At 37.4% G+C, this 23,832-nt stretch overlaps 1 protein-coding gene across 5 annotated transcripts in view; it reads right to left on the reverse strand.

Moving 5' to 3' along the window:
* Nucleotides 1–23,832, reverse strand: part of Slc25a21 (solute carrier family 25 member 21) — a 502,454-nt gene that overhangs the window by 2,310 nt on the left and 476,312 nt on the right. For all 5 annotated transcript variants that reach the window (XM_076850212.2, XM_076850211.2, XM_076850213.2 and 2 more), the window contains 2 exons: nt 2,669–2,850; nt 1,766–1,818 (listed from right to left, as the gene is read on the reverse strand). In XM_076850212.2, coding sequence (XP_076706327.1) covers nt 1,766–1,818; nt 2,669–2,850 — 235 coding nt within the window. The remainder of the gene's footprint in view (nt 1–1,765; nt 1,819–2,668; nt 2,851–23,832) is intronic.

A 23,832-nucleotide genomic window follows, 5' to 3' on the forward strand; every position in this document is an offset into this window, starting at 1 on the left:
ATCAACTGTTCACAATGTAAGGTAAGAACATACAGAATTGGGTTAGTTTTCAGCTTCATGAGAAGATTTGGAATTTAAACCACAAACTTCAAGATTCTTTTTTGGGAAATACCTGATTATTAGGCACATAGAACTGTTAAGGCTATTAGAAACAAGATGCGATGCTTCTGCTGACTGAAGGCTGAAAATTTCAGGTTCATCATTCTTTTCTGCTGTCTCCTTTTTTTTTCTTTTTTCTTTTTAAATCTTGGTTGGCCTTAACTTGAGAGTCTTACCTTACTTCTCTTTGAAGAAGGAATTTACACGTTTGAAATGAATTAGAGGCTAGGTCCCTGAAGTTATTTACAATTTTGTTTAAACTGGACAGTAAATTCATGACAACCCTTTTCATGGGGTTTAACACCACAGCAACTCAGAACCCCTCATGCAAAGCATTTAAAGCCCAATCAAACATTTGCAAGCCTCTAACAAAACTTGGGGCAGATTATTTAACAGTTTGGGATTAAGGTTCTAGTCAATTACCATTTTAGCTAAACTCTCCCTGACCACCCTTTTTAGGTCCATCCTTTTCTGAGAAAGCTGATTCAGAGCTGGTCCAGCAATTTTTCTCTAATATTAGATCTACCAGCAGGTTTTTCCTGTGTGGTAAAGGAAAAACACTACCTATACTACTTGCAAAAATTCACAAAACCCCCAACATTTTTCATTAGTGAGTTTCTTTTAACACATGATTAACAGAAGGCAGGTCCCAATCTCAAATGCAATACAGAATTGGTTCTTAATATCTACAAAAGTTGGGATAAATAGAATACATGAAAGTTATGTACTGCTTTCTTAACTTCAATTTACAGATGGATGTTCTTTATCTTAGGATGGAAGAATTGCTAGTTTATTGGGTTAAGATCAAAAGGTAAATGTGCTTGTGTTTTTGAGTGCAGGATGGGAGGAGGATGGTAGTATTAAAATGAGGAATGGCAAAAAGAAAGAGGAGAGATTACCAGGAAGTCTAAGTAGGGGCACATGCCTGGTTAGAATTAAAAAAAAAAAAAAAAAGAACATACTTTTGGTCTAGAGCATACTTCTGTACTTATTCACAAGATTGCTTATAATCCAAGACCATTTGTTCAGGCGGTTGAGTCTGCCACAGTGATTTTCTTATCTATTTACATAGAGACAGCTGACTTTCCCTGTGGAGATGGCAGTCAGCTTTTTGTGGGCTGGCATACTCAGGTAAGGCTTGAGCCAGCAGTTGTCACTGTCAAGCTGACAGAGGCCAGCAGGAGTGTCACCACTCCCCAGAGGTGACCCTGAATATAAGTGACTTTTGCTGTTCATGGAGGTGATTCCTCCTCCTTTTCTCCTTTTGAAATCAAGTTGAGGCAGGAGCAAGACTGAGCTGGGAGCACAGGAAGAGTTTTATCTGACGGGTCACTCACCCAGTGACCACTTTAACCAGAAGCCAAGGTGCATGTTAGCACTCACTTGAACTCAACAGACTGTGGATCCTTTCCCATTGACTTAAGTTGAGCTTTGTCTCCCATCAGCTTCCAACAGGCCCATAAATAGTACTTTTCTAAACAAAGGTAGAACATTTCTGATAGATGCCTTTAGTCTCCTGACTACTCATAGACAACTTTATATACTCACAGTTTTCCCTCTCACAGTATGGTAAATTTTTACTATGTTGCTGATAGACACAAATAACAAAAGAAGAAACACTAGAACAATAAGGAAGGGAGAATATAAATAATAAAAGCATCATTACCTGGTCCAAGTCTCATAATTTTGGGAAGCAGTCCTTTGTACAAGGCTAAAATCCTAGAACCAGAGAGGAAAAAGCAAAATTCACATTCCAAAAATAAATGGAGTTAGACCTCAGCTTTATTGAGATGCTGGCCCAGCATTTAAAAAGAAACTATTTGAAATTAAACCACCCCAAACCTGACAGTATCTGGCTTAGCATTCCTTACTGCAATTTGGATGAGGGGAAAGAGTTAATCAATTCTTTATTACCCAGGCTATGCTGGTCTTGTCCAATCAGAAACATGACTTTCATCAGCAAAATGGTTTTTGCTTTCAAGACAGGTCTTGCTTTCAAGGCAGCTGTGTATATGGCCAAGTTGACTTTTGTAATCGAATTTAAAAGACCACAAACTCAGTCTTCACATTAGGAAATATGATGCAGTTTAGAGCAAAATAATAAAGTATCACTTGTTTACTTGGGAATCAGTAATTGGTGAGGAAGGGTGAAGAGATAGTAAAATTTTTAAAAAATCAGAAAAGGAACATTTAAAATACAAAAAAAATCTAATTTTACAGAATTCTCATATTTACTTCTCCCAGGAGAATATAATTAGGTGAATTTTTATTAGATTTAGTCAGAAGACAATAATTCTTCTACCCATATACTAATAAGACATGTAACACACAATAGCACATTATGCTAACTGACAAGAAGTTTATCTCATGGCACAAACTGGATGGTATAAGAACATTTTTGCCAGCATCTTGTTATTGTGTGGATTTGTGAAGTTTGTCATATAGTCCACAGAACTCCTTCAACACACACCCAATCTAGGAGTCTAACTGACTCCCACCAAAATAGAAGTACAATATGGTTTTAACAATACTTGGACCTTGCACACTTATTAAAGTAAGAATGTGTTACCCTTCTTCCTGATAGACTGTTGCCATTGTTTTAAAACAGGTTCTGTACTTGATCTCTCCAGGAACTGGCTGAGGTCCTTGAATCCTACTTTTGGCAACATCAAAAGGGATGTTAATGACTGAGGCTATTGTCCCGGAAAGAAGACCAATCCCAAATTTTCTCAAAAATTCCAAGGTTGGATCCTGAAAGAAAAAAAAAAAAATAACAGAAAGGGAAGTGGAAGCCCTTACATTGGTTAAACACTATAATGCAATATGTATTTAAGCAGAGCACTGCACTCCCTGGCACCCTCCTGTTACTCCAGCGGAACGCATTAGGATTTCCTAGGCTGGAACTTGTTTTCTTGACAATCCCATTGGCTATGTTTTTACACATGGTCTAAATTGCTGAAGTACACATTTCCTCACACAGGATTTATAAACACAGTTCATAAAGAAAGACTGGTATGGCATATGGGGATGATTTGTATAATTGGGCTTCACAATGTACTTAGTATTACTGTATCAAAACAGGAGAAATCCAAGCACACTATTAGCTAATTGGCCAGAATATTTTACAAATGACAGCAACTTCCACCATGAAGCCTACTAAAATGCTCATTTGTGTGTGGACCCCCAAATGTTAAATTAAATCAAGGCTACTCTCAGTCTGCTGCTATTCCCCTCCAGGTTTTTTGCATTTATTTTCACGTGTAGCTGATCCACTGTACTGAGAAGTGCTAGCTTCCTGTTATTAACAAACCAACTTGGGGCGGCTGCAAAACAGCCTGTGACATTCTGTGCATTATAAACAGTAGTAAGGCACTGGACTAATTGGCTGAAGAATTTATAACCCATTGTTTCTGAACCTTATTCTTCTTCATGGCAAAAGAAGAAAAGGAGAGCTGTGGGGAGGTGCGGGGAGGGAGAGAGAGAAATATTTCCTTTTTCCATTTGAAGTTAGGCTCTTCACGTTGGTCTGATTTGACTTTCCACCCCTCCCTGCTCTGCTCTCTGACATCAAAGTATTTAATTAGGTCTTATGTGGGAGTCACTTTCCTTCAGCCTATTTTTGTGCCCAGTGAGCTCACATTGTGCTTTGTTATAATGAATTTGTTGGGAAGTTCTCATTATGTTTGCAGCCTCAGTTCTTGCCATGAAGAGAAGTCATGGCACATATCATCAGCTGCGGACTCTGACTCCCATCTTATCCTTCTCTCCCCCTCTCTTTTGGTGAACATTTCAGAAGCATCATCACAGAGGAACAACACAGGTTGTGCCATGACATTATTTTATATGGCAAAACTAAGCGAGAGAAGCATACCCTGTGAAAGAAAGAAAGAAACAGAAAGAGAGGGAGGAAGGAAATAAATTCAGGTCTGAGCACTGCAGGTTTCTAGCTTCTATGGAAGAAGAAAACTCCTGGAGGCTCTGAAATTCTCAACTGAACCAGGAGCTAGTTACCATCACAAAAACTCCTATGAGGCTGAATATAAAAAGCAAGGGATTCAGTAATAATTCTTGGATCTAGGCCATACAGGTGCCGGGGAGGTTTAAAGGGATTTAAAAACCAACAGGGTGTTTCTACAGGAAAAACAATGCAGTGATTGCAGTAAGAGTGAGGTGTGTTTAAATAATTCCCCCTCCCCCATTTTTTCTCTTTTACAAGGAGAGAAAAATGCCTTTATGTTGCCCTTCTCTATTATGGCATAGAAGCAGAACCGGAGCTCTGGAGGACGGCAAATTCAGCACCAGCTCAAGTTGTCTCAATTTGGATGAGTCACTGAATCCCGCAGAGCCTATGTATAGAGGGAAGTTTTTAACACCTACCTCACCTGGGTAGTGTCATTTTCTGAGAAATGAGAGTGATAAGAGGGGAAATGTGCTATGAATGTTGTACAAGCCTAGCAGAAAATGGATAGTATTATGACATAGCCTGTTTTCTAGTTGCAAAGCATCCTGTAAAAATATGCCCTCATGGTATCCCTGTGACACAACCAAGTTCTCTTTCTTTTTCTATTGAGCAAAAGATTGAAAATGATGACCATATGCACGTTATTCTTCTGAGAAGTTTAGCTGACATCATCAAGCATTGCTGAGGACCAGGGATAGGAATGGAGGGTAAGCTAAGACATTGCAAGATCACTGCTTGAGGCACTATTAGAGACCAAAACCTAAGGTTTCCAAGCCAGCAGTGTTCACTGGCCAAAGTGAGTGTCAACCCTGCATTTTCTGTACATTTCTCACCATAATGGTAATGTCCCACAGTAGATTCCAAATCCAGCTATGCATCAGAATCACCTGGAAGCTTTACAAATACAGATGCCGGGCCCCTATCTTGACCCAGCGTAGCTTCTCAGATCAGAATTGCTTGGAAAAGCACCTGAAAGTGGTTTTAAAAGCTGTCAGACTCCAGTACTGCCAGCCAGTGATTTTGGTGTTCTATGCAAAGTAGATGGCTGCTTGCTGCCTTGTGGGCATTCCAGGGTGAAAAAGTTCTTTTGGAATAGCTGAGAGTATTCTTCACCACCTGGCTTCTGAACTCTGATCAATTTCTTCCCCTGACCCCACAGTTTGCTTTATGACGTCATCCCAGCTGGGACTGGGTGAGCCAAGGAGGGCCCCCTTCACTCCCCTCTGCTATCTTCACTACATGGGGTCATGAACCATGTAGTGAAATTTAGTCTCTCAAATGCCTCCTTCTCTGTTCCCTCCCAGCCACCTCACCTCTCTGGCTTCACCAGGTCTTGCTTCCTTCCTGACCTATGGTCTAGTTTTCACAAAGACATTGGGGCTTTTTTTTTTTTGTTAAGAGATTTGCTTTTGTTATCTTCCTACTCAAAGATCTTCAATACTTCCCTGATGCATCGAAACTAATGACAAAGCACTCTTTCAGTTTCCTTCACACGATACTCTTTCAACTTGTCTTACTAGCCTCAAGTGCTACATTCCTACACCCAATCCATATTATAGTCACACTGGTTAATTCATACTGACCCAAATATACCAAGCACATTCCCACATTCCCAATTTTTGGCCTTTCTTCAAATTACTCCACAGCTGAGAATGTCTTTCTTTATCATATTCAGTTAGGGCAATCTCATTTCTCTTTTAAGATCAAGCTTAAATCTCCCTTGCCCAAGAAACTTATGGATACCTATATCAGAGTTAATTTTTTCCTTTCCTCTGGCCTGAGACACTGTCTTAAGTCCATCACCCTTGGTATGGTTCATTTTGTGTTTTGTTTATTTTGCATTTATCTATCTCTCTTGCTGGATTATGAGCCCATACAAAACAAGAGCTCGTGTTACATTTCTTTGCATTTTCTATTTTGTGGCGTACATAGTAGCTGCTAAATAAATAACTGCCAAATGACTATCAATGCACCTACTTATTTTACTGTTATATAAACATTAATTATTGATGATTCTTTCTCAAGATTCTGCATCTTCTTGCCAGGAAATGGACCTATTAGCACTCTTCATTTCCATCTTTCCATCAGGAAGCATCAACATGAGAGCAGGACAAGGCATTGACATTTGGATAGTGTAATAGTTCAGAGTGGATAAATTGTGACTCTCAGACCACAGAGCCACGCTCCATTGCCCACTGACTCTCAGAGAACAGCATGGCATGTCAAGCTCAGACCAGATTTTAGCAAAAATATACAACTGGAAATAGAGTGAGACCAGAAATATTACTCTTTGCTTAGTAGGCAGAGGAATCTACTTCTAAAAGAATGAGCTGGATTACAGAGAGAAAAGGGTAGTATTTAGTATTTTGGTTTCAAATTAAGATCTTGATCATGAAGAGGGAAGTCCTGAGGAGAAGCATCATCTTGGAGAAGACTGGGAGCAGGGAGCAGAATTTGAGGAGTCCACATGGAAAGAAAGAGGCTCCACTAGAGGCTGTGGCCAGAAAGTCACCACAGGGAGGACTTCCTGCATACTGTACCATTCTTTACCATCCCGGAAGGACCCTGTGGCTAGGGAGGAGCGCCTCCTTTGACAGCAGCTATCCTGGCTGTCCTTGATAACTGCTGCCTAATCAGGCAGACATTTAGATTTGCATCATTCACAGGCCTGTGACAGACCTTCTAGTGATGACACTGCTGAGCCTAGGACACTATGTTCTTCCTACTTGACCTTTTCCTTCCTACCATCCTCTCACTTCAGGTTAGCTACATCCTTTATTCTGCCATAGAAAAGGTAACAATTTTAATAACATTAAATGTTTAAGTATGTTTTCTGTGCCAGACCTGCTAAGGACAATTATGTATGCCTTAGGCCAGTACATCTTTACAACCTTTGAGCTAATAACTATTATTATTATTCTTATTTTACAAACAAATTTGTAAAAGTTAAGTATAGGAAGAGAATGTTCGTCACATTCAAGCGAACCCAAGACTTTGCCTCAAGGCATTTTGTTGCCTGGTATGAGTCCATGGGTGGGCTGGTGGGGAGATGTCCAAGAACTTCTCAAAATTATAAGCAGTGCTTCTGTGTATGTGTATATGCTTTTCTGGGAATAGTGTCTATAGATTTTATCAGGCTTGTAAAAGCTTAAAAAAAAAACTTCACGAGAGCATTTTCTCTACCAATAAAGTAAGTAAAGTTTATAAAGTAAGAAAAGTCCAGTGCAGGGTTAAAACAGTCTGATAAGAAGAAGCCCAATTTTCACATACAGTTATCAAGCAATTCACCTTAGTGAACAGATTTCCACTCACGTTCCTGCTATGGAGTCCCATTACACATTACCTCAACCACATCCATCCACTCAGTGGCTCTCAATCCTGGGCCCAGGCCACCATCATTACCACCATGTGGGTCCTTATTAGAAATAAAAAGTGGTGTTTCACCCCAAACCTGCTGAATCTGGAGATGGAGACCAAGAATCTGTTTAAACAAATTCTTCAAGTTATTCGGATAGTTGCCAAAGTATGAGAACCACTGTTTAACTGAAGTTTAAAATTCATCCTCTTTAGATCCTTTTTTTTTTAAATGTTAAGTTTCCATTAAGTAAGGTCTTTATTTGCATAGTGATTCTTTTTTTTTTTAAAATAGAGAGAGAGAGAGAGAGAGAGAGAGAGAGAGAGAGAGAATTTTAATATTTATTTTTTAGTTATTGGTGGACACAACATCTTTGTTTGTATGTGGTGCTGAGGATTGAACCCGGGCTGCATGCATGCCAGGCGAGCGCACTGCCGCTTGAGCCACATCCCCAGCCCCTCTCTTTGGATCCTTGTGATGATAATCTATGCTCTAAGATTCATCTTAATCATTGGCTCTAAGAGGCTGTGTATATGCTGGGAAACATCTTAAAACTTTCATTAGTGGAGGCAGGGCTTTTAGGAAAGAGAACTGAAAGTCTCTCCTATTTCCAGGTCAGTCCAAATAAAAATGCATTCATATGGGGTTGTCTGGTCTGGGCAGTATCTATCACAGAGTTTTAACTAATCATTCTGTAATGCTATCAGCGAGTCATCCCAGCATATCTGCTAATAATGGTAACAATAAATAACAATTAAATTAATAGTAAAATAAACAGCAACAATAAAATAAACATATATGCTAAGATAGTTGTATTACTTTTCATAAATCATCATGAGAAATATGATTATTAACGTTACTTATTACCAAGAAAAATGCTTTATGCAAAATGTATACAAAGCAGAGATATTATATAACAAACTCTAAGAGTTAGGTACCTAAACTATTTTACAAATAAGGACATGCCAGCTATATAAGATCCCACTGCTGGTAAAAAGTGAAGCCTAGATTTGAGCCCAGGATCTTCTGACTTCCAAGTCTATATGTCATAGTAATTCTTACTCATCATTCATTTGTTGTTTACCCAACCAACAAACTTTTATTGGGGCTCTACACCTTGTGAATGGATATGAAGGTAAATGATCCAGAGAAGGGGTTTGGGGCAAGTACATAATCAACCATTTCTCTACAACATGATCAGTACCAAAGTGGGTTTTGAACAAACTGAATGGACAAACACACAGTAGGGAGACGGAAGTTACTTATGGGATCTCACTATCAGAGTCCTGTGAGACAGTGCCTCTCTTATGCCTCTTAAAAATTTAGTCATTCCTTAGTAATTCAGGAAGTGAACAGAGGTCATCATATTATTTTCAAGTCACCAAGTCATCAAAAGTTGATTTATGAGGCTGAATGGTTAGCTATCTGGCTTGAGAATTTCACAGTCATTTTGCTTTTATCCCTTATTTTTTTTTTTTTTTAACTGCAGTAAGAAGACGATGATAAGATAGGCCCTGAGTTAAGTGTTTTCTACATATTTAAGTTTTATAACATTCCTGAGCAAATGAGGTACTTGAGTCTTATGGAAATTTCCTAATTTACAAAAAGGATAAAATTTTAAATGAGTCAAAGACAACCAAAGATATTGGGGAGGGAGTGGCTATGATCAAGGCATGTTATTTGCATGTGTGAATATACCACAATATATAATTAGAATGCACACAGAGAGATAAGAGACTCAAGTTTCTATTATTTAGAAGTGAAAAAAGCCAAGGTATTGAGGTTCCCTGAGGCTGACCCATCAGTGCAATTAGAGACCCATACACTTGCATCTCAGGACTGTATTCTAATTCAACATCCCAGGAGACCACTACTCAGACCAAAAGAAGACTTAAATGATAGAAAATAAGATTCTAGTATCAAAAGCCTAGGAATGAACTCAGAATGTCACCTAGTCTAAGCCAAATATTCAGGATATATAACATTTAAATTATATAGCAGGATATTCATGTTGATGAAAAATATATTGTTATTAAAAATATCCAACTTACTTCCATAATTGTTTCCAACTCTCAACAATCAGGAAATTTTTCCCAACTGACATAAATCATTTTACTCCAATTCTTTGCTTAAATGCCAGGGCAAGCAACCATCACCATTTTCAGTATAATTCATCAGGATTTAAAAACCATTATTGCAATAATCTTTTCCCCATATGTAAAAACATAGTTCCTTTAAAATATTTATTTATAATGAGTATGTATTATTTTTCTTTCTACACATTTTTTCTCTAAATATTTTCAGATTTTTTTCCATAAAATATTTGTTTTATAACTAACCTGGAGCTGAGTATACTGAAATATTAATGAATATTACACATATTTACCTTATTCTGTGATACAATGTGAAATGCAATATTCATTGGGTACTTTTTGATTAATTCCTTGCAGACCCTTTAAGGCTAAAGTTAACATTCTATTTCACAAACGAGAATCTGAGAGAGAGAAGGTATAACTTGTCAAAGCCAAATGACTAAATAGTAAGTATGAGAATTGGGAATTAACACCAAATTCTCTTACTAGAATTCTCTGGCTATTTCTATTATTCTTCTGAAATCTTTGTGAGAGAGCAGAGCTGAAGATGTGTTTACCAGCTCCTCTTCAGGGAGATCAATAATCCCAAAAGGGTTTATTTATGAACTCTCTAGTATGTAACAAAAGTGCAAATGAGTGATCCCAAAACCTTGGAAGTTGTGATATTCTACAACCTCTAAAAATTCAACAAAAAGTCACCCAGTCTCCTTCGCTGTGAAGAAGCTTTATAGTTTGATGTTATCCCATTTATTGATTATTGATTTTACTTCTTGTGCTTTAGGAGTCTTGTTAAGAAAGTCAGTTCCTAAGCCAATATGTTGGAGTGTTTGGCCTATATTTTCTTATAGTAGGTGCAGGGTTTCTGGTCTAGTACCTAGTTCCTAGATCTACTTTGAGTTGAATTTTATGCAGGATGAGAGATGGGGTTAAATTTCATTCTACTACATATATAAGGATTTCAAGTTTTCCAAAAGCACCATTTGTTGAAAAGTCTATCTTTACAGAATGGGAGAAAGTCTTTGCCACCTGCACTGAGGTGAACTCTCCAGTACTTAACAAAAGTGCTAATGAGTGATCCCAAACATTGGAGGTTGTAACATTCTACAACCTCTAAAAATTCAACAAAAGTCACCCAGTCTCCTTCAATGTGAAGAAGCTTTATAGTACTTTTGGAAAACTGATAGAGCATTAATTTTTAGGCTATATAAAGAACTCAAAAAACTTAACTCCCAAAACCAAATAGCCCAATCAATACATGGGCAAAAGAACTGAATAGACACTTCACAGAAGAACAAATATGAATGGTCAACAAATGTACAAAAAAATGTTCAACGTCTGTAGCAATTAGAGAAATGTAAACTAAAACTACACTGAGGTTCCATCTTACTCCAGTCAGAATGGCAATCATCAAGAAATCAAGTAACAACAAATGTTGGTGAAGATGTGGGGGAAAAGATATACATTCCTGGTGGGACTGCAAATTGGTGCAACCACACTGAAAAGCAGTATGGAGATTTCTCAAAACATTAGGAATGGAGCCACCATTTGACCCAGTTATCTCACTCCTCAGTATATATCCAAAGGATTTAAAATCAGTATACTATAGTGACACAGCCACATCAATGTTTACAGTAGCACAATTTACAACAGCTAAGCTATGAAACAAACCTAGGTGTCCAGATGAATGGGAAAAGAAAATTTGGTATACATACACAACAGAATATTACTCAGCCACTAAGAAGAATGACTTTATGACATTTGCCAGTATATGAATGGATCTGGAGACTATCATGATAAGTGAAATAAGCCAGTCCCCAAAAAGCCAAAGTTCAAATGTTTTCTCTGATATGTGGAAGTTAGCCCTCAATAAAGGGTAGGGAGGGGAAAATTAGAAGTTCAATAGATTAGACAATAGGGAAAGGAGGAAAGGGAGGGGTAATAGGAAAAGGAAAGTCAGTGGAATGAATCTGACATAATTTTCCTATGCACATATATAAAAACATCACAGTGAATCCCATCATCATGTGTATCCACAAGAATGGGATCCTAACTAGAATAAGATATATTCCATGCTTGTATAATTATATCAAAATGGATTCTACTGTCATGTATAACTAAAAAGAACGATAAAGTTTAAAAAAGGCACCAAGTCATCAGAAGTGTGATGTATGGCTCAAAATGGTTAACAACACATTTCATATTTGTAAATAATTTAACCATTGAATCCAAACTATATAGCCAACAGGTAAAGACAGCATCAGAAACTTAAGGCAATGGCAGCTGAGGAGTTAACATGCATAAGCACAGATGCAAACTATCTTGATCAAAAAAGGCATATGCCTCCCTTTTTACCTTACCTGGCATGTGCTCTGATGCCCTGCTTAGTGACTATCCAGCTGGCTGCTAGCTTGATAAACAGAGTATAACTGCCCATCTCATAGGTCTTTGTGATTAGGGCCTGGCATCTTTAAGAAAACATTCCACACAGAGACATGCCAGGAGAAGGGGGTCAAAGATGATGGGGGAGCAGGATATGTTAGTTAGTGAGGAATGGGGGTAGTGAAGGAGACTGGGCAGGAAGACTGCTGCTCTGCAGAAGGCAAAGTAGTACAGCAATGAGGCCCCTCATTAAAAAAAAATATATATATATATAGATAGATATATAGATATATAGATAGATAGATATATAGATATATAGTGTTTTTGGGGGGTACTGGGGATTGAACCCAGGGGCACTTAACCATGGAGCCACATCCCCAGTCCTTTTTTTTTTGTATTTAATTAGAGACAGGTTTTCACTGAGGTGCTTAGGGCCTTGATAAGTTCCTGAGGCTGGCTTTGAACTTGCGATCCTCCTGCCTCAGCCTCCTGAGCCGCTGGGATTACAGGCATGTGCCACCATGCCCCCCCTTTTTTAATTAATTTTTTTTTTAAGAATATTCCCATCTTATGTCAGCCCAAATCACATTTGTGTGTGTGTGTGTGTGTGTGTGTGTGTGTGTGTACTTGGGATTGATTCCAGGATGTTTTTACCACTAAGCTACATCCTGAACCATTTTTTTTATTTTGGGACAGGGTCATAATCTGAGACAGGGTCTTGCTAAGTTGCTGATGTTGTCCTCGAACTTACGATTCTCCTGCTTCCGTCTCTGGAGTTGCAGGCATTATAGGCATGCACTACTGCACCTAGTTCCAAATCACATGTTCTTTGTTCTTTGCAATTATCGTCTTTTTTTATTCATTTATTTATATATATTAGGGTTTATTTTGACATAATCATAGAAGCATGGAATATAGCTTGTATAGTACTTTTGAATATAGTACTTTCTTTTCTCCTCCCCTCCTGCTTCCCCTGTTCCCTTTTCTCTAATCTAGTAATACTTTTTAAATTTATATCTTTTTAAATTAGAGAATTACACATATATATTTTTATATATGAAATTCACTGTGGTGTATTCATATATGTACATAGAAAAGTTTGGTCAGGTTCATTCTACTAATCCTCCCTTTTCCTGTCCCTCCTCCATTCCCCTCAATTTCCTTCCTGTCCTCCATTGATCTCTTTTCTATATTGATGAAATTTCCCCCACACTTTTTCATTTCCTCCCCCTCCCTCTTTCTTTCTTTCTTATCCCTTATTTTGGACTAGCTTCTAACATTCAACCTTTGCCTTTCTGAGTCTGGCTTACCTAGCATGATGTTTTTTCAGTGCCATCCCTTTACCAGTAAATGCCATAATTTCATTCTTCTTTATAGCTAAGCAATACTCCATTGTATATATATAGGCCACATTTTTAATCCATTCATCTGTTGACAGGCTTCTGTGCTGGTTCTATAGCTTGACTACTATGAATTGTGCTACTATAAACATTGATTGGGCTGTATGCTAATTTTAGATCTTTTGGATATATATAGAGGAGGGGTATAACTGGGTCACATGTATTTCCATTCCTACTTTTTTTGAGGAGTCTTCATACTGCTTGAGAGTGGTTGGATTTGTGATTATCATCCTTTAATTCCTGTTGGTAGCACATAAAATCGGACAGTCCTACGAGAAGTCACATGATTTATGGGTTATATAAAAGTATTTCTTTGCAGAATTCAATTTTAAACTACCTCATTCCATACCCTTTGCAGCATATAACTATCACTAGCTGAAGAGATGTTTGCAATGTAGTCCTTAATTTCCCCAAGACTGAAAGCAAAAGACAGTGCAAACACAAACTCTGGAATGTATCCATGTGTGAAGAAACAGCAGAAAATACAGTCTAGTAATAAATTTTTGAAATTTTCATTTTCTTTTGAATCATCCTGTATACCTTAATTTCAGAGAACCACTTGAAAAAATATCTCCCATATAATTTTTAGTAGTAAGATATTCAATTTAACATATTGAATGGAGGATGGATGAGAGTATAGCTGGAGGGATTCACATCTAGCTTAGCAAAGTGGTTCTGTGAAAGAAGTGTCTATATAGCAGATAGGCTGAAGATGGGCTGTATGCACCTGGGTAAAGATGGGGAAGGCCTGCTCATTGAATCTGATGACCCAGGTTGGGAGGGGAAGTGGAAGTGGGATGACAGAGGAAGGACTTGACATTAAATTGTTGTCACAAGCTTTAGTACTGGACTGAACCCACAAAGATTAAATTTAAGAATAGTGAATGCAGGGGTTGGGGATGTGGCTCAAGTGGTAGCGCGCTCGCCTGGCATGCGTTCGGCCTGGGTTCGATTCTCAGCACCACGTACAAACAAAGATGTTGTGTCCGCCGATAACTAAAAAAATAAATATTAAAAAAAGAATAGTGAATGCAAAATTCTTTTTAAAATTTTTTTTTAGTCATAGATGGACAATATCTTAGTTTTATCTATTTATTTTTTTATGTGGTGCTAAGGATTGAACCTGGTGCCTTAGGCATGGAAGGAAAGCACCATACCACTGAGTCACAACCCCAGCCCTGACAAAATTCTTAGTTTAGGCGATTGTACATGTTTAAGATGAGGGCAACTAGCCTGCAGTTCACATAATCTGCAGTTCACATAATCTGAGGTTTTTAATTGACCATAAAGATTTATACATACCAACATCTTTGCAAAAAACAACATACATTCTCCCTCCCTTCTCTCCATCCTTTTCTCCCCAAAGTCTTCCAACAGTCCATCTTTGCAGTCTTTGGCTGCATTAAGAAAGATGTATGTTCAGATCACAGGAAGGTTGACCCTAGTGTACTCTGAGTTGGTCAACTCAAAACTGTAACACTCTGTTTAGCTCTGACAATGACCTTGACAAATCTGATGCCTATATTAGTGGGAAGAGAGGACCACCTAGAGGACATGTCACTTAAAGAATGGATGAGGAACTGTGCATACATTCTGAAGAAGGGAACACTCAAAGCTTCATGTATCCACATATTTGAAGAGTCATAATATGATTAACAACACAGACTCTGGTATCAGATTGCCTGGGTTCAAATCTGACTGGAATTAGTGGAGATGGGCACCATAGTATTTGTGAAGACTCTTTTTTTTTTTTTTTTTTTTTGTGGTGCTGGGGATTGAACCTATGGCCTGTGCATGCGAGGTAAGCACTCTACCAACTGAGCTGTATCTCCAGCCCCTGTGAAGTCTCTTAAAGGAATGTGCCATGTCACATTCATCTTTGTGTATATACCGGGCCTGACACAACATAGGTGTTTAATAGTTTCTTTAGTTTCCCTCTATAGAGACGTAATAAACAAAGAATGAAGGTTTCAGAGGCAAATTACAAAGGAGGTACATACACACACTGGCTAAGCACCTGGAAGCAACCACAAGGCAAATAAAAGCAGCTTATCATTGCTTTCCCCACAGCTGGCCATGGTGGTCATGAAAATGATGTGGTGTATTGAAATCATAGTTGTCTCCTGGTAACTGAGTGAGGAAGAAGCTTGAGTGAGAGAGAACTGCTGTTGCTTCTTCTTTTTTCCTTTTTAGAGAGGGAATTTGCATTTTAAATATTGTTAGTTTTAATGGGCCCAGGTCAGCTAGGAATCGAGTCAGCTCTCAGCATCCACTTTTCATTCTCTAATCTTGGTTCTTTTTTGTTGTTTTGTTCATAAAATTTGACAGAAGCATGTTTTCCCCTGATGACATGGTGCCATGCTGTTTTGTCCTTGGTGAAAATATCTGCTATTGAAGCTTAATTAAAAATACAGTTGTTTCCACTTTGTAGCTATCAGAAGAATCTATTATAGTGTTTATTTTCTCTTCATGTGAGATAATTTGGGGAAATGCTAGCTCCTCACTCTACAAAAGGTCACTAAACTAAAATGAGATGGTTTAATTGATAAGCATTCTTTAAGGAATGTGCAGTATTCCCAAGATCCTATCCTTGCAGGGCTCTGGGCTTTGGAATGAAATCAAAGTCTTTTTAAAAGCTCCGAATCTAAATGTAGCCATTCAGAAAATAGCCATGAAAATTCCTTTCTTCCCCCTAAGCTATCCATTTGTTAAAGTATTGTGAAACGTACAATAATTTTCAAGGTCTTAGCCACTTAACTCAAATTATAAAGCATACAAAATGTCAAAATGGTTTATGATTTAAACAGTTTTCACTTGTTTCATAGATATTTCATGTATAATATATTCTGTATAATTACACGTGCCTATATATTCACATGGTTAGATAATGCCTCTGAGAGCTAATTAAATCTTCAAGTGTTATCATACTAAATGAAGGAAAGTATTTCTACATTTCCTTGGGAACCTAGTAGAATTTTTCCTTTTTGGCATGCTTCATCTGTTCCTTACCTCAATAAAAACACTGACCTCAAAGAAAACTAACAAACCAGGTTCCCCAAACAGAACTCTAAAGGTTGAGAATCAAGGCAAGGCATACTGAGACACTTTGATATGTAAGTAGGGAGATGATCATGGAGAAGTCTTCAAACGAAATATATTTCATGAGAGTCTACTTCTCTACTTCCATACATGATGCTTTCCCATGCCTGTTTAGTTCCACTTATGTAATATATTTGTTCAACATACCCCCTCAGATAAATCATTTAAGGGAAGTAAACCTTAAAATTATATGTCTAAAATATTCTGACCCCCCCACCTCTGCGGCTCTACTTCCTCCTTCCCTGCTGGTTCTTCATAGACCAGCTAACCTTATTATCTTTTCCAAAGGTTCCTTAGTATTTTTCTGCTTCAGGGCAGAACATGACCCGTTCTTTCTGTCTAGTACACTCATTCTCTTCCCCTTGGCCTGGCTGACCCTCTCCTTCTTCAGCCCCAGCCTACACATTATTTCTGAAAGAAAGCCTTTCCTACATCCTCTTCCTGCTCCACCGTGGGACTAGATCAGGATCCTTGGTTATCAATTTTCACAGCTTGATAGTTGTCTTTATGGCATTTAACACAATCATGATGCTTCATCTCCCTGTTTAATGATTGGTTTATTGTCTACTTCCTCTACTAGACTATAAACCCCATTAAGGCAAGAGCAGTGCTCATGGTTGGTAAGATGGTGCCATGCATAAATAGACTGGACCCACCGAGCATCTAAAGCTATTCGTACTTCATTTCCATCCACTTGGGTGGTGGCTGACTGGAAAATTCTGACTGAAGTTTATTTAAGAAAGTGTCTGAACCCCTTCCCCCCACCTCTACCTCCCCTTCCCCCAGCACATATGCCCCAGGGAGTCTGTGCAAACTGCCAATGAAAGATAGTCTTTTTACTACAGAATCTTGTCATATATCCTGGAATTTTATAGAAAATATATACTTGTAGTTTTCTCCCCAGTGGTTACTAGAAAAGAGAATTGTTCTTAATGAAACTTTAATACTCCTGCCCTTCCCATTAACGGATGATTGGTAAGATTAATGATTAAGAGAGAATCAGAAAAATAAATGATCATAAATTAAATCCTACTATGATCTAATTCTATTGAGATTCTTCTTTTCAAAATACAAATGGCTTTGTTTAAGTTTTCCACTTGAACCCAAAGGTGCATTTTTCACTCAGTTCAGTACACACCTTAGGGAAGGATACAGCTCTCGATCATGAAACTAACACATTTCCATGTTTTTTTTCTGATAAACTAAAGTATGTCTGGCATCACCCTCAGACTTTCTACAGGATGTACAAAACAAAGAAAATCTTAAAAACCAAAAGAAAAAACATTTGCATTTCTGAGAGGCAATCTTCTATGACTATTACCTTGGAAGAAAATAAAATTTGTTTGACTTAATGCTGTCTGTAGTAAAAAGACCACAGGGACAGCCCTAAATGGTTTATTAAGTAAGAAAGATTGAACACATGAAAAATTGTTCTCTTAAAACATTTCTAACCCAACACATGTAATTTATATCATGGCAAAATTCAACACAAAAACTCTATTGTTTTTGGCACAATAACCTGCAAACATCCCTGGTTAGGATGCAAACTAAAAGAACAGCTTAATACTGTTGACAACCACTAGCTTTAGACAGTGATTTCTACCATTATCTTATTTATGGAAACATATGAAAAGAGGTAACTATGGAAATAGAAGACCAAGTTATTAAAGGCATGTAATATTCTAATCTTTTGATTCTTATTTGCATGTCAGCATCATAAATAATATGCTCTGAATATCCCCAACATAGAATAGGAATGAAAGAAAATGCTTTTGCAATGAAAGCTTACTCCCAAGGATATTTGAAAAAGATGTCAGTATTTAAGTTAATCAATATCTGTTTCTAGCGGGCTTTATTATAAGAAGTGACAGCCTCTTTCTGGAGAGAAAGGGTAATTCTTTATACTGACATTCTATTCCATTTTCTGTAAAATGTAAATGGATGCCTCCATTAAATGAATTCCATGGTCAGTTAATATCCAAAAGCAGTTTTTTCTCTATTACATCTTCATGTTCACTATACAATAGGAATAGTTAATTCCTAAAATAAATGTAAAAGAATATAACACAGAGCATCAATTTCAAATTCGTAATGACCAGTTCTTCCAGGACCATACAATTCTGTGTTTTTATGGATTATAGAGTAAGGTTGTGAAAATAAAGGACCAGGGTGCAGGTCTGAATGAAACAGAAGAAGAATGTAATTACATTATCTGGACATTCCAGCTACTTCACTTTCTTATATTTTAGAAACCATTTTTTAAAGAGATAATTCACGTGCAACAAAATACAAGGTAAAATGCAGTTAGAGCATTCCATGCTACAGTACAAAGAATTCTGGCCTCTGGTTCTTTCTCTCCTCCTGCTATGCCTCTGAGCCCCATTTGGTTTCTTACAATTTGTTTTCCTTGTCTGAAAACAACAGATATTGTGATGAGGATCTGTTAGAGTCTGTAAACAAGTCTGGATGGCGCCTGGCATTTTGCCAGAAGGAGTGGTTTGTGAAGTAATGCCAGGGAGCCATTAAGTGTAGAGATTCCTTATTGGTTCACTGCTGTATCTATTTTATGTTAATTAAGATAAGCTGTGTGGAATGTATATATACCGCTCCTGTCCTACAATAAATGGGTCCCACTCCTGCTGTATCAATCTACACAAGTTGCTCATCACCCCCCGGCTATTTTGCTGCAGCCGAACTGTGGCAAGGATCAAGCAAAATTATGGAGTCTTTGAAAATATTTTGAATAGTGAAACGGCATAAAGGGTTAGGAAAATGATGCTTGAAAAATGTTTCTATCACAGATGACCAACCTAAAGAGTCTGTCAGAAATTTAAGGGGTGGATATCTGAACCACGTGGTCTGGGTTTACTGTTTCAACTTCCTACTTACCTCTGTAGATATAGATTTAGAATTGAGTAAAATATGCAGAAGTAACCTAGGTAATATATTTTAGGAGGTTCTATTAAACTTATTACTTATTTATTTCCTATTTTAAAATTAAAAAAAGTAAACATAAAAGCTTGCAACAGTTCAGAACAGTTCGGTCTATAAAAAAGTACCACTACTTGCTTCATCATTCTTGACCTTTCTCCTCTCTCTCTCTCCCTCCCTCCCTCCCTCCCTCTCTCATAAGCACACATGCTTACACAAGATTCTCAATTTTCACTTCCCAGAGATAATCATTATGACCAGCTTCTTGTAAAATCAAATACTTTGAAGTTGAAAAACATTGCAAGACATTTATGGATTTCAAAAAATTAAAGAGAAATCTAGAATTATCTTATGCCAGTTAGAATTGGTGAAATCTCAAATTCACTTGGAACAACAGAGTGACAGATTGCTGGGTGAGGGAATTGAAACAGTAACCCTGTAAACAAACTGCCCAAAGTGAATGGCCAGAGACAGCCTACAGCAAAGATGGAATAATGCCTTCAAGGAACACCACCTCCTCCTCACGGTTTATAACCACTTGATGACGTTCTTCAACATGTTTTAATGATTATCATACCTTCCCCTTCACAAAGGATTGATTTATTGTGGTTTAAATTTAAAGAATACTAGTTTCCCAGTTTTGAATCGGGCTTAGATTACAGAACACATAAAATCAATGACTTTGTTCCAGGCAAGAAAAACAAAGTATTCATTTAAGTGCAAAAAGAATAGTCCTGGGGAAAAATTCCTCATGCAATTCTCCATACTAACCATTTCCATCACTGGCCCCTCCAACCTCTCCTCTTCCCCCAGCACTGTCATCAGCATCATAACACTTTCATGGTACCTTAACATTCACAAACTACTTTGAATATTATTTATTTTAATTCCTGAAATTTTTGTCAAATACTTTTAATTTACCGATAAAATTTTCTGCAGCTCAGAGCAGTGAAGCGCTTGGTTCAAAGTCACAGAATTAAGGACAGGTCTTTTCCTTTCACCAACATTAACTGATAACTTCTAAGTGTCTATCTCCACTCATGTATCTCCTCTCAAGCTCCAGAACCCACATCTAACCAATGAACTTAGTGTCTGCACTTTGCAGACCAAATGTAGTTAAACTCACAGTTTCCAAGCTGAGCCCATAATATTCTCCCATATGCCTGATTTTCTCTTTGTGTCTCCCTGCCCCCTCCCCCCCTGCAGAGAATGGTATCAGTATCATTATCCTTTCAGTTGTTTAAGCCAAAAATCTAGACATCATTAATCCCCTCAATATGTTTTCTCAACATGCATGTGTATACTCCATTGTCACATCCTATGGAGTCTGCCCTCTGAATATTTCTCAAATTGTCTCCACTTCTTGTCTCCACCATGAACACTATAGTCCAAGACACCATCATCTCATATTGAAATCCTTCCTACATGTACATTCTGCCTTTTCCTCACCACTCCTACTCCATCTATTCTCTATGCTATAGTCAGAGAAATCAGCTAATTGCTTTGCTTAAAATCTTTTGTTGGCTTCCCAGTTGCTATGTTTTGGATGCGGTTTGTCCCTACCAAAACTTGTAGGTATTGAGAGATGGTGCGACCCTGAGAAAGGGATTAATGTAGTTATTGAAGAATTGGGTTAGTTACTGTGAGAATAGGTTGTTATAAAGTATCTGGTTCCCTTTGTCCCCTTTTCTTTTCTGCAAATTTCTGCTTGCTCTTCTGCCTTTTCCCATCATGTTATAATGCAGCATCAGGTCCTTACCACATATGGCTATCTGCTCTTGAACTTCCCAGTCTCCATAACTGTAAGCTAAATAAACATCTTTTACTTATAAATTATTCAGTCTCAGGTAATCTGTTATAGCAACAGAACATGTACTAAGACACTAGTGCTCTTTAGAAAAAGATAAGAGTCTTTAGCACGGTCTATAATGATTTATTCAATCTGTCCCCTGTCTCTCTAGCCAGATTCCTGCCTTCACACTTTTGCTTTTGTCACCTAGGCTGTCTTTCATCTTGTCCCAGGCATCTAGCACCCTCCCTCCTTAGATGTTCCATATGTCTGGAATGTTTGTGCCCATCTGCTGTCACCAGCTAAATCTTAATTCATTCTTCGGCTCCAATGACACTCTTTCAGGAAAGCCTTTCCTGACCTCTAGGTTTATATTGGGTGCATTTCTCCATCATTATAAGTATGTGTTTGTTTACTTGTTCTGTTACTTTCCATGGCCTTGTAAGATCTGATAGCTTCGCACTATTGCATCCTCTGGTATCCAACACAGGGCATGGCACCTATAAGACACTTGGTTAATATATGTTGGAGTCATGCTCAGACTTGCCGACCCCCAGTTTTTGCATAATGTTTCTACCATTGCCCTATTCTAGGGGGCCCAAGTGCTCAGATAATTAAATGAAAAAGAATCAGTTCTTCTAGCTTGGAAACTAAAATTTGGAGATGAAATTCTGAGCCAACATAGCACATTTCAGCACTGTCAAGATTTATGACTTAATATTGCTAATAGTCAAATATGTAGGAAGCGGTGCTTTGGCTTTCTCCACTAGGGAAAATCTAATGTACAGAAAGGGTTACAGTAGAATTTATAAAACTTCATTTTTAAAATAATGACAAACCATATATCTTTAACCTCCCTGTTATAATGGTGCTTTGGATAGGGGTGTGGGACAGGGAGATGTTAAAGTCTTGAGTTCTCAGCTTGTTAAGAATTATAATGCAAATTTAAAAATTGGTTCTAAAACCATAGAAAACAAAATGCAAAATATTTTACTTAAAGATTTGGAAGACTTTTTTTAAGGGTCATAACTAATGAATGAAGTACTTCTTTACTGGTATAATCTAGCTAATAGAAAATTCATTTGGCAAAATGCTGGTTGACATTTCACTGAATATAATTAGAAAAAACTGGACAGCTAGTGAATATAATGAGACATGGGGAGAAGAGGTCATTCCCATACCTTTTGTTCTCTATTCTCTAAAGGTTTTTCTGGGCAGTGGGATCCTGTCTACACTGTGGAAGTTATCAGGATTTTTGGTTACTGCCAATAAACATGTCTGCTCTGGAAGTCTACTGTGGCAACTTGGAGAAATTTATTTTGTCAATGGAAACCTCCATTTTTAGAATTATTTTTCCAAATCAATATCTCACTTCTTAAAATAAAGAACTTATGTTATATATGACCTTAAGTGACTATTTTTTTTCCTTCTGGAATTCTGTTTGACTATGGTCGAATTCAATTCTCTAAGCCCTTTAGCCATAAAATTTCTGCCAGCTTCCTAGATAAAGTAGTATCACCTAATACAGTGACTCCCTCAAAGGCCAACACTTCCTTTTAATATCCATAAAAGCGGAAGAAACCCCAACCCTCCCCAAACTTTTCCTTTCCTTCTTTTTTCTCTTCTTTCCTTCATCCCTTTATTTCATTTGATCTACATTTACTGAGGGATCTGCTCTGTGCCAAGCACTATTTTTGTTTTGTTTTGGTATTGCTGTGGATTGAACCCAGGGCCTTGTGCATGCAAGGCAAGCACTCTACCAACTAAGCCATATCTCCAGCCCCCAAGCACTGTTTTAATCTCTGAGAATCAGCAGTAGAAAACCAAAAATGAACAAAGTCCCTGTTCTTATAAAATTTACATTCTTGTATATCCTTTATAAATGGAAAGGAAGAATGGCTGTAAGTAGGGCAAGTTTTGATATTACAAAAAGAAGATAAATATTCGTGAATTTTAAAATCTTCCTTCCTAGTTTGAAGGTTAGAGAAGCCAATTGTTTTTAAATATGATGATTTATTCAATATAAAAAAGACTGATGGCGATTTATTTTTAGAATACTGATCCAAATTAAGAAAAGCTAAATCTAAGGATTTGCACATTTTTTTAAAACATGATCTAGAATAAAATATCACATTATTACTAACTAGTGACTTCCAAAATGATGTTTATCTAAACATGATGTTCCATTTTCACTGTGTCTGTTCAGAGAGTTTCTCTAAGTCTCTTGGAGAAGCCCCTTAAGAATAGGGCAATGTTTTAGTCATCATAGGATATCTTGGGCTTTACCAGAGTGTCTGGTACATACAGCACATATATACAGGCGTGTACCACCACACCTGGCTCACTGTCTTAATAACACTATTCAGTGAAATACAGCATTATGTTCAGATTATTAACAAGGTTGGTTTGCAAAAGATAAATGAACTCCTCATAGTTTTAGAATATTCCAATGTTTAAAAAAATGACTGGCTTCTGGTTCTTTACTAATAATATAGAACTTTAATACCTTGAGTTTGGATTAATTGTAGGGTGAAGTCTGTATCTGTGGATTTTTTTTAAAGTTTGGGGACATGTGATCATATGTATATCTTATCCATATTTCTGAATTTCTTTCTGAGCAGTGAGAATAAATTCATTTTATTGTAATAGCAAATACACTAAAATACATTCACAAATATATATAAGTAAGGTACATCAATATTTATCTAATTTATGTAAACAATTTA

Source organism: Callospermophilus lateralis, chromosome 3 (assembly GCF_048772815.1).
Source record: "Callospermophilus lateralis isolate mCalLat2 chromosome 3, mCalLat2.hap1, whole genome shotgun sequence".
Classification (NCBI taxonomy): Eukaryota; Metazoa; Chordata; class Mammalia; order Rodentia; family Sciuridae; genus Callospermophilus; species Callospermophilus lateralis.